At 39.5% G+C, this 12,163-nt stretch overlaps 1 protein-coding gene across 1 annotated transcript; it reads left to right on the top strand.

The window, feature by feature from the left end:
• The first annotated feature begins 250 nt into the window (after positions 1–250).
• LOC131251850 (uncharacterized) lies at positions 251–1,231 on the top strand. The gene is made up of 2 exons (XM_058252844.1): positions 251–580; positions 725–1,231. The coding sequence occupies exons 1-2, from the start codon at positions 251–253 to the stop codon at positions 1,229–1,231; spliced, it is 837 nt and encodes a 278-aa protein (XP_058108827.1).
• Positions 1,232–12,163: the final 10,932 nt, after the last annotated feature.

The raw sequence follows: 12,163 nt of genomic DNA, 5'->3' as shown, positions 1-12,163 counted from the left end.
AAGTCATGCCTGCGGGTACGGAATCGGGGTCGGATATACCCAGGTGCCGGATTTCGGGGCGTGACAGATTGGTATCAGAGCTCAAGTTTAGAATCATTGAGGACCTAGGGTTTTACTTGAAAACTTAGTCACTTTGAAAATTAGGATATATCCCCTGCGAGTGTTGTTGTGATCAAAACTTAACTTGTAGTATTGTCTTTTAGTGATCCATCCTTATGTGATATCTAAAGCTTATTGTTTGATTTAGAACATGTCCGGGAGCTGGCGTGGAAATAGAGGTAGAGGTAGAGGTCGAGCTAGTCCTGTGGCAGCCACACCGGGGACCACCGAAAGTGGCCAATCACTGGATGGGGTCTTTCGTGCTTTAGGTGACATGGCAACCATTCTTGGACAACACATTCGTCGTGATAATAGAGGAGCCGCCCAAGTTGTGCAGGATGGCATTGGGGGCTTAATAGAGAAATTTAAGAGATTGAAGCCGCCTACTTTTGAGGGTTTATCGGACCCTATGGAGGCAGAAAAGTGGAAAAAGCAAATAGAGAAGATATTCACTGTTTTAGGATGTGATGAGGAGCAGAAGGTTATACTTGCGGTTTTCATGTTAGAGGGAGAGGCCGACCACTAGTGGGAGACAATTGCTAGAACAATTGAAGAAGATACTGCATGGACATGGGATATGTTCTGTGAGAAATTCAATGAGAAATACTTTCCTGAGTGTGTACAGGAGCAAAAAGCAGAGGAATTCATAAGCTTAGAACAGGGGGAGATGACTGTAGGCCAGTATGAGTCTAAATTTACTGAATTATCCCGTTTTGCCCCATTTATGATTCAGGATGAAGCTCGCAAAGCTAAGAAGTTTGAACGAGGTCTGAGAGGGTCAATTCGTAACAAGTTGACTCCACTTAAGCTTAGATTGTATGCCGATGTAGTAGAGCGGGCTCTAATGATAGAGCGAGACAACGAAGAATTCTGGAAAAGTCGTAACCAAAAGAGAGAAGCGAAGAGCAATGCTAGGGCTGCATCGAATACATCTCAAACACAGGGTGATGCTTCTAAGAAACTAAAGACGATGGTAACAAATACCTCAACTCCTGCTCAGCCAATGAACCGATTTACGGGTAAATGTTATAACTGCGGAATGGAGGGTCACTCTGCGCGTTTTTGTAAACAACCACCTCAGCAACCACATTATCAGGCGCCCCCGCAGATGCACCCGAGACCTCAGCCATAGTTTCAAGCACATCAACCGCAGTACCAGAGACCCCCATATCATCAAGTACCGGAACAGTATCAGAGAAATTCGCAACAAAGACCCCCTCAGCAGCAGCAACGCCCACAACAACAACACTATCAGCCGAGGCAGGAAGGTCAGGCTTCTCGACAACCAGCCCAGGGTCGTGTGTTTACTATAGTACCATCAGACGCAAATGCTAATGGAGCAGTGGTGGAAGGTACCATAATTATCTATTCCTCGTCCGCTCAAGTTTTATTTGATTCAGGAGCTACACATTCTTTTATTTCGACTCTTTTCGTGCATACATTGGGTTTATCTCCTGAACTCCTAGATAAGAATTTAGTAATTGCTACACCAATAGGAAGCTCCGTAGTGTTAAATCAGATATGTAGATCTTGCCCTGTCATGGTTGGAGATTCCGTATTGTTAGCCGACCTTATCGTATTAGACATGCAAGAGTTCGATGTTATTCTGGGAATGGATTGGTTAGCTTCGTTCCATGCAAATTTGGATTGTTTTGAGAAGACCGTGGCATTCTCTATTCCTGGACGACCGAGACTCCAGTTTCTTGGAAAGCAAAAGAATGGACCGTTATGCGATTTCTTAGCACTTTTGGAGGAAGAACCACATGAAGTAGGTATCGATCAAATTCCAATCGTATGTGAGTTTTCCAATGTATTTCAAGACATACCAGGGTTGCCTCCAAGAAGGGAGATCGAATTTGGTATAGATCTTATGCCCGGAGTCTCACCAATCTCCATGACACCGTACCGTATGGCACCAGTAGAGTTGAAGGAACTGAAGGAGCAGATTCAAAAGTTATTGGAGCAGGGTTTCATTCGGCCGAGTACATCACCGTGGGGTGCACCAGTCTTATTTGTAAGGAAGAAAGATGGCTCGATGAGGTTATGTATTGATTATCGCCAACTAAACAAGGTTACCATTAAAAACAAATACCCACTTCCTAGGATAGATGATCTTTTCGATCAGTTGAAAGAAGCCAAGTTTTTCTCCAAAATAGATTTGCGGTCAGGACATCACCAGCTTAGAATTAAAGAAGTAGACATACCAAAGACGGCCTTTAGGACTCGTTATGGCCACTATGAGTTTCTTGTGATGCCGTTTGGACTAACAAATGCACCAGCAATATTTATGGACCTGATGAACAGAGTATTTAAGCCACACCTAGATTGTTTTGTCATAGTATTCATAGATGATATTCTTATATATTCAAAGACCCAGGAAGAACATGAGCAACATCTTAGAGTCACTCTTCAAACCCTGCAGGAACACCGATTATATGCTAAATTTGAAAAGTGTGACTTTTGGAAGGAGGAAGTGAAATTTTTGGGCCATGTAGTTTCGAAGAAGGGTGTATCAGTAGACCCATCAAAGGTAGAAGCAGTATTAAAGTGGGAACAGCTCATGAGTGTGACCGAAATACGTAGTTTTCTTGGTTTAGCAGGGTATTATCGAAGATTTATCAAAGACTTCTCTCGAATTGCGGCACCGTTAACTCAATTGACCAGGAAGGGTGTAAAATTCATTTGGGATGATACTTGTGACCAGGCATTTTCAGAGTTAAAAATTAGGTTGACGACAGCGCCTGTCCTCACCATTCCTTGGTGAAAAGTTTGTAATCTTCAGTGATGCTTCATATAGAGGTTTAGGTTGCGTCCTTATGCAACAAGGTAAGGTTGTAGCTTACGCCTCTAGGCAACTGAAAGTGCATGAGCAGAATTACCCTACTCATGACTTGGAGTTGGCAGCCGTGGTTTTCGCTCTCAAAGTATGAAGGCATTATCTATATGGGGAGAAGTTTGAGCTATTTTCAGACCATAAGAGTCTGAAGTATCTTTTCTCTCAGAAAGAATTAAATATGAGGCAGCGTCGGTGGATGGAATTCTTGAAGGACTATGACTTCACCCTTCAATATCATCCAGGTAAAGCCAATGTAGTAGCAGATGCCTTAAGTCGTAAGCCACACGGAGTAATCGCTCACCTCATGATTCAGCGATGGAAAATGTTAGATACAGTGAAGGATTTTGACATCCAACTGAATCCGCAAACGTCTGTAGTTCGTCTCTTGAACCTAGCCGCTCAACCTTCCTTAATTAGTAAGGTTATAGAAGCTCAACAACAAGATTCATGGATACAAGCTAAGGTAATAGAAGCTGAAAAAGGTGGTAAGTCAGAATGGAAAGTTGGTACTGATGGTGGATTAAGGTTCCAAGGAAGATTATGTATACCAAATGTGGCTGAATTAAAGAAGGAAATTATGGACGAGGCACACCGCACTAAATTCACAATCCACCCTGGAAGTACGAAGATGTATCACGATATGCGTAGGCAATATTGGTGGAATAATATGAAGAGAGAGATCGCTGATTTTGTAGCCAAATGTCTCACGTATCAACAGGTGAAAGCAGAACATCAGAAACCATCAAGGATGTTACAGCCACTATCAATTTTTGAGTGGAAGTGGGAGCACATTCCATGGATTTCATTATGGGATTGCCACGGACACATGATAATCATGATGCAGTTTGGGTCATCGTCGATCGGTTAACTAAGTCCACACATTTTCTTCCTATACGTGCTACCTATCCCCTAGAAGAATTATGTAAACTATATATTAAAGAAATAGTTAGACTGCACGGAGTGCCTGTATCCATCGTATCCGATCGGGATTCTAGGTTTACATCTCATTTTTGGAGAAGTTTACAGAAGGCACTGGGAACCACTCTTGATTTTAGCACCGCTTTTCACCCTCAGACTGACGGGCAGACTAAAAGAGTGAATCAGATCCTTGAAGACATGCTCCGAGCTTGCGTGCTTGATTTCAAAGGGAGTTGGGATGATCATTTACCATTGATCGAGTTCGCTTATAATAATAGTTACCAGACAAGTATCGGCATGGCGCCATATGAGGCTTTGTACGGGAGGCCTTGTAGATCTCCAAATTGTTGGACAGAAGTTGGAGAAGGTAGTTTGCTTGGACCAGAGATTGTGCAAGAGACAACGGAGAAGATTTTCATCATTAGAAACCGTTTGCGCGCAGCCCAAAGTCGTCAGAAGAGTTATGCAGACAATCGCAGAAGAGATCTAGAGTTTGTAGTTGGAGATCATGTCTTCTTGAAGATTTCTCCTATGAAGGGCGTTATGAGGTTCGGTAAAAAGGGAAAGTTGGCGCCAAGGTATATAGGTCCGTTTGAGATTTTAGAGAGGGTTGGTGTTGTCGCATATAGGCTTGCTTTACCGCCTCAGTTGTCTGGTATTCATGATGTTTTCCATGTATCGATGTTAAGGAAATATGAGCGGGATGTTTCTCATGTTATAGACTGGCAACCATTAGAGATCCGAGAAGATGCTTCATACATCGAACAACCAGTACGTATTCTTGACCGGAAAGATCAAGTGCTTCGATCTAGAGTTATACCGTTAATCAAGGTTCAGTGGAGTCACCATACCGAGGAAGAGGCTTCTTGGGAACGCGAGGCCGAGATCCAAGAGAAATACCCTCACCTGTTCGTATTATAGGTATGTAAATTTCGAGGACGAAATTTCTTTTAAGGAGGGTAGAATGTAATAACCCAAAAAAAATCTTGACCGTCAAATTTTAACCATTGACCAATGTACCCAATTAGCCTGATATGACCGTCGATCTACAAGATCAATTGGTTCAATCTCAACCATTAATTTGGACATATCCAATCCAACTGTTCGTTAACTAATAAATCCAACCATATATTTAACCATCCATCCAACAATACAACCATCAAACCGTCCATATGCTGAAATCATCAGAATACTTATCCATCCATCTACCATCCATCTAAACTGACCGTCCATCTCACCAATAATCCACAGGTACATAACAAAGTCCATTCCCCGATCTCATCTAGCCGTACATTTATCCATCCATCTACCCATACATCTATCCGTCCATCTATTATACACTAATCCATCCATCCATCTACATCATCCATGTACCATCAAATACATCCCAACCACACACATGCACCAAACACATCATGCACACATACCTTTCACATGTGGCATACATGCATCATATACATCACATACATGGACCACACACATGTGACACATGTGCCACACACGTGGCATGCATGACACATTACATGATATTAATGGTGCACGTTATTTAAATCTAAAAGAAAAAAAATAAAAAATAAAAATAAAAAAATTCAAGTTCAATATACTTTTTCAGACCATCGAATCGGATTTGACGGATTGCATTACATAAATATATTTTCACATAAGAACTTTAAATCATGTACAAACAATTTACAATGATTAGAAACAATTTGTCCTTAGAAATATTTTGCTCATGAACTATTAAAATTATATTTACTCCGAACAGTTTTTGGAACACCAGAAAATAGGTGCGGCGATCAAGTCCTCTGGGTTGAAAATCCCTAAAGCATAAATAGGTCAAGACCCTTGGGTTGAAAGTCCCAGAAACCCAATTGGTACCTTTTGGAACATCTACCGTACCCTTTGAGTGGGTGAGCATGTCAGGATTGTAAAAGGTTCCCATTGCCAGGTTCGGTAGGGTAGTAGTCTGACCAGCTAACGTACAAATGGGTCCCTCACCAAGTGCCCTTTGGATGGGTGAGCATGTCATGCAAGAGGTTCCCATTGTCAGGCTAGGTGTTGTATTGGCATGGGTGTTGGCCAACCGGTGTAAACTGGCCCTGGTGTTAAAAAGAATAAACCACACCTTTTATTATGGAGTATATCATATGTTGATTTCATTCATTCATGTTTCTTTGAATTTACGTTGAAATTTGGTGTTTATTAGATCTCCTCATTTGTTGTTTTACCTAAATAGATATTGTATCTTTTAATACTTTTATTCATGTTATATGAGGTTATTTTGAAACCTGTGTTGAGATTACTCACTAGGCTTCGCAGCTTACCCTATTGGGATTTTAAAATTTCAGGATCAGGATCACATGGAGGAGCTTAAAGAGATTTTCTTTTATTTATTTTGTTTCTTTACCATTTTCTAAATAAGTGTAATGAACATTTAGTATGACAACATTACGATGATATGTGTTTGATGATAATCTTGAATAGTCGGAACATGGACATTTTTCTTTAAATAAATGTTTAATTATTAAAATTTTGGATTGTTATATTTTATGAATGAGGTTATTTTGTCAATATATGCGTGGAATATGAAGTGTAAACATACAAAACATAAGTCATGCCTGCGGGTACGGAATAAGGGTCGGATATACCCAGGTGCCGGATTTCGGGGCGTGACAGCCCATGTCAAAGGTTTGGATCACTAGAAATGGGCCAAATCATATGAATTTGGATCATTATCAAAAGAAACTTGATTGTTTGAATTGTGTATAGAACTGAAGAGGGTACTACAAAGTTAACAATGTGGATCACTAAAAGCCAACCTCAAATATTACGAATAGATGGATCAACTTAACATATCCATTGGGATGGGTCATGGAAAGAGGCTTCAATCATATGATGAGTTTAGATCACTAACGGTAGCACGAATAATATGATGCATTTGGATATTACTTTTTTCACGAGTCCCTTGAGAGGGCAATAGTATGGTCAATTCACTAGCTAAGGGAAGACTTTGTAGGTATTCTCTCTATATTGGGGATTCTTATCCATTGCCTTCCTAGATTCTTATATAGTTACTCCCTTTGAGCTTATTTTTTTAAAAAATTGCTTGAACGGTAACAATAATTTTATTAGACTGAAGGAAAATTGCAAAAAAGGAAGGGGAATTAAACTTCAATCCTTATCGAAGCAGATAAGAAAAAAATAGACATAATTTATCCTTTATCTGGGCATTTTGGCGCAAAATGTCCAGTTTTGTGACAATTCCAACATTCTTGTTTGATCTTGTCTATTGATTGTTCCCTTCTGCAATTAGGAATTCTTTTCTTGTCTAAGTTGTTTTTCTTGAAGTATCTTCGATATTTGAACTTGTTAATCCTGTCTTTAGGATTCTTGACAGTTCTTAATTTTCAAAATTTATACTTCCAAGGGCCTATCAAAGTGTTTATCGAAATGTCTTCGATATTTCTTCACTTTCTATCTATGTTTGTCTCTCTTGGTGCTTTGATGGCAACCCCACTGGATTGGCATCTTATCATCTCGGTTGTCTGCTCCAAGTTTGAGCTTCTCAAGGACTTTGGCTGCTAGCTTTTGTTCCTTATGTAGCTCCTTTTTATACTTGAGCTGATCTATAGCGAAGTTAGCTCTTTCGCCAATGGTGTTGGCTCTTTCTCCATTTTCACCGTATTGACTGTAGTATTCTTTTAGGAGGGTTTCTCCTATGACTGGGATTTTCCTAAAATATTCGTCTTTTAGGCTGTCTGATCTGTCTTTACAAATAGCATATAGATCTAAGAAGTTATTGGTATATTCTTCGATCTTGCTAAGGTCACAAATTGCTAATCTACTTAGCTTGGCTCTAGTACCGTCTGCTTCAGTTTGCAGGCTATTTTGTCTGATTTCTTCGATGAATTCTTTATGTATTAGCCACACATAGCCGGATACATCTCTTTTGTCTCTGAATTCTTCATCATATTTGGCCATGAGGGCTTTGGATTCATCATTGTTCTTTTCTCTGATGTAATCCATATATGCCTTAACTCTTCCTTCAAAGGAGAGTTCTGCATATGCATGGCAGTCTGTTGTTGACCATGTCGGGTTTAAGGCAAAACAGATTTCCATATTGTTTTTCCATTTGTCTAAGGTGTCTTTAACATTGGCGACTCTGTCAATGTTAAGCTTAAGTCCTAATGTGTTGATCGGGACTTCTGGCATTTTCTTGTTGTTCTTAAATCCATCCATACTACTAGAGAGGGATATGTTGGCTAGAGTTTTTTCTACCTTTTCTTGATCGTAGATTGGGATTTTCCAAATCTGGTTTTGTTTGGAGGGTTGGCTGATATAGATGGGTTGCCTACTTCTCCTTCTCCAAGTTCTACCAGATTGGTTTTGAATCTATTTCTACTCCTTGCTGTTGGAGTATGGTCTTGATTTTTATATGCTCTGAATTTTGGCATATAATCTTCGTTTGTCTCACTAGTCACTTCAGGGTTTTCTGTGACTTTCTTCATTTCTTCTAAGGTTTTGCACTTAGAGAGTTTGTCCCTAAATTCCCTTTCTATGTTTGTGGCTTCAAACATATTTATGTCTATAGATCCGTATCTGGAACTCTATCAAATTCTTTGGCTGATGATAAGTATAGATGAGTGTCTGTGAGCTTGCAAGGTGAGTACTTGCTGAGGAAGTCCATTCCAAATATACAGTCGTAATTTGGAGTGAAGCTATCCATTATCCAGAACTGATGTTTGATTACAACAGGACATTCTGGGATGTCAAAAAACAAGTTAGAAGTACTTGCTGACTTCCAAATTTACTGGCTGACGCTGTGACTCCGATGATTTCATTGAAGAAGTTTTATTTGCTCAGTAAGTTACTCCCACCCCTTTTTTTGTTTGTCCACTACTTATGAATCGATATGAAATATGTATAAACGGAGTAATAAAGAGAATTTTCTACTCAAATTTGAATTTGCGATAGATCCAAATCAAATGGAAATAAATTGAGAAAACATTCCTGGTGTTTTGGCTTGTATATTCATAATGATACCATGAGCGCTTTAGGGTGTCCCCAAGATATGTTTTCAGATACCAAAACCAGTCAACCAGCATCTTCGGATCACCACATCAAGTTCCCACTGCGACAACAGCCTATGCCTCAACGCCTAACGCACCATGCTAACGGCTAACGGCAATGGCTCAACGTCAAGGAACAAGGTTTCTTCCTCACTAAGGCTATTCATGGAATACGCAGATCCACGACATTTTCATATTATCTTATCATAAGCAAAGAAAGATGGAGATATGGAAAAGACATTTCACTAATGCAAAAACTTGATACAATATTATGAGCAAAGGTCTGATGGTGAAACCCTAATTTCCATTCTGAAAAATTCAGTTTATTCTGTTCTTTTGAATTTCGTTAATTACGTGTGCTACTCTCCTTTTGGTATCAACAATATTTCAGACAAATAAGAGAGGCTAGAGATCGATTAGATCTAACAGTTCCTCATAACCAATATGCTAAAGAAATTCATGCATATATAGACAACTCCTTAGCTAACTTCAATCTTGAAGAAGCTCTCAGGTTTAACAGACAATGGATACATCTATATGAAGTCTTATAAATGAGATCCAAGCAAGAGAAGTCCTTCGTGCTAACATAAGATAGACAGGAAAAGATGAAACGAGGGGAAAAGAATCTATACAAGCAGGGGAAAAAGAGCACTTTCTTTTGTTCAAATAAAGAAGTTGAAAACTGAATCAAAGAGGAGTCTTTTTTTAATCAATTGGAATTTGGCAAATTGATGGCATCTTTGAAGAATTCTGTGCAAAGAACGCTTGAAAACCGTTGAATTCTTTGGAGAAATTAATTCAAAAGAAATTTTCAAGATGGAAATATGCAGATGGATTGAAAAAGGAAAGAGATCAAGGAAAAATCGGCCAATAGCACAGGCAAAAGCTGGAAAAAAAAATCCAAATCCCCTATTAAGAAAACAAAACTGAATTGTTTGAATAATAGATTCAAGTGAAAAATGAAAAATTAGAGGGATCGGAGCACTCAGGATTGATGATTTCCCTAAATGCATGGGATGTTACTTGTGCAACCACCAGCAGACGGAGGTTTATAAGGATTAGGACCAGATGGGAAATTACTTGCAGTAGCACAATTCAAATTCCAAAATAAAGAAACATAGTTGTACAGGTGGTCCGACTTGGACCGCGTCCCTCCAAAACCAATATGAATCTCACAATGCCAAGTCATAGTGGACGATACTTTGAACGATGGGCATGCTTCCATGGGCCATGCCAACTTCCAACATTGAAAAGAAACAAGTATGTAGAAATAGGAGTACTGAAATTTAGCAAGCTTCCTATGAGATACGAGTTGTTATGAGATACGAGTTGTGAGACTAGCAAGGAAGGCTCCACAAAGGAAGGAATGAAATGATTGAATCATTCATAACAAATTTCAAATAAGAAAATCAAATTTCCTCACTGCAGATCTCTTAAGGAAGGAAAGAAAAAAGAATGAAAAAAGAAAAAAATAATAATAATAAGAGAGGGAGACCCATTCCCTATTTTCCGAAAGAATTCCATTAAGGTATCAAAGCCTTCAACGATCCAAAGCTACAAGGGTTAATGAATTCCCAAGTTGGGACTCAATATCCTCATATAACCAATCCCTGCAAGGGGACCATAAAGGGACCAAAATTTAAAGAACTCTGATCAATGAATCCATCTGAACCCATTGAAGATTCTTGAATAAAACCAATCCAAATACCTAAAGAATTCCTGATCTGAAACTCAATACATTCACCGATATCCTATAAATAATAAGGAAATTTTTTTTTCAGAAAGACCGCCCTATATGAACATATCAAACCCATATTAGAACCAATTCGAATCCATAATGTCGTCATGAACAATCTCACAGATGATAAAGAAAAAACCAAAATGATTATTAGAAAGAATAACACAAAACTAAAACTATCCAAACCCTAGATCACAAAATCCAACATGTTAATGAATTCCCGATATAAAAATAAAAAATAAAAATAAATCTCGATTTCCTCAAAAAAGGACCAATCTACCCTTTTTTGAAAAAGAAATCACGATACCATTGATGGCATTATAAAACCTATCCACAGACCATAATCGTAGCAGAATTCAGATGGAGAATCGATTTCCCAAAGGCCGATCAATAAATTAAATCAAAAGAAGAGAGACACAATACATCAATTTGCGCTAGAAATTTCTGAATCGCACATCGAAGAACAGGAGATTAAAGAACATTCGACAGAGAGAGAGAGAGAGAGATGACCTAGTTGGTTGTTGGCGGGGGTTTCGATCCCTTGAAAATGCAGACTAACGAACCAGAACACATCATCATCATCTCACCATCATCGCCATTAGAGAGAGGAGAGAGATCAAGGGCTTCATGGGGGCAATAGAATAACGTTTAGGGAGGACCGTTGAGGGAGGGGGCGCTTGGCGAGAGAAGCCAAATGAGGGAGAGATTTGATTTTTGCTTTTTCCGAACAGAGAGCCGTTGCTGCATTTCTCTTGGCTATTGGTTTTTGCTTTTTCCGAATAGAGAGCCGTTGCGGCATTTCTCTTGCCTGTTAAGGCAAGAGCGCTTCGTTCCGGACGCGGAAAGCCTTTCTCATAAAGTTCCTGCGCTGGGATGCTAACTGGGGCCCACCTTGATGTTTATTAGAAATCCACGCCGCGCATCCGTTTTGAGAGATTATTTTAGGACATCTATACAAAATTAAGATGGATCCAAAACTCAAGTGGACCGCACGGGAGGAAACAACGTTTATTCAGTGACCACCGTTTGAAACATTGGTATGGGATGCTAACTGGGGCCCACCTTGATGTTTATTAGAAATCCACGCCGCGCATCCGTTTTGAGAGATTATTTTAGGACATTTATACAAAATTAAGATGGATCCAAAACTCAAGTGGACCGCACGGGAGGAAACAACGTTTATTCAGTGACCACCGTTTGAAACATTGGTATGGGTTTCATATCAGGAAAATTTTTTGGTTTTCTCACTTCATCCCACTGGGAATTTCCTTATAACCGGTTTGGATGGCATATAAACATTCAGACAGATTCCAGGGAAGTGTCAACGATAGAAAACTCTTTCCACGGTTTTCCCTCTCGTATGGCCCAATTGATTTTTGGATGCACCTCGGTTTTTGTTTTGTGCTAAAATGATCTCTCAAAATTGATGGACGATGTGGATTTCTCAAAAACATCAAGGTGGGCCTTCCTGCCAAAGGTTTTTGCAGGAAATCCGCGAAGTTG

The sequence above is a fragment of the Magnolia sinica genome, chromosome 7 (genome assembly GCF_029962835.1).
Source record: "Magnolia sinica isolate HGM2019 chromosome 7, MsV1, whole genome shotgun sequence".
Lineage (NCBI taxonomy): Eukaryota > Viridiplantae > Streptophyta > Magnoliopsida > Magnoliales > Magnoliaceae > Magnolia > Magnolia sinica.
Note: the sequence above shows the minus strand (reverse complement) of the source record. Positions and strands in the feature narration are given on the sequence as shown.

Coding starts and splice junctions, on each gene's coding strand:
- LOC131251850 (XM_058252844.1), top strand. CDS start 251: ATGTCCGGGAGCTGGCGTGGAAATAGAGGTAGAGGTAGAGGTCGAGCT. Junction 581..724: donor GATGTGATGAGGAGCAGAAG/GTTATACTTGCG, acceptor GAGTGTGTACAG/GAGCAAAAAGCAGAGGAATT.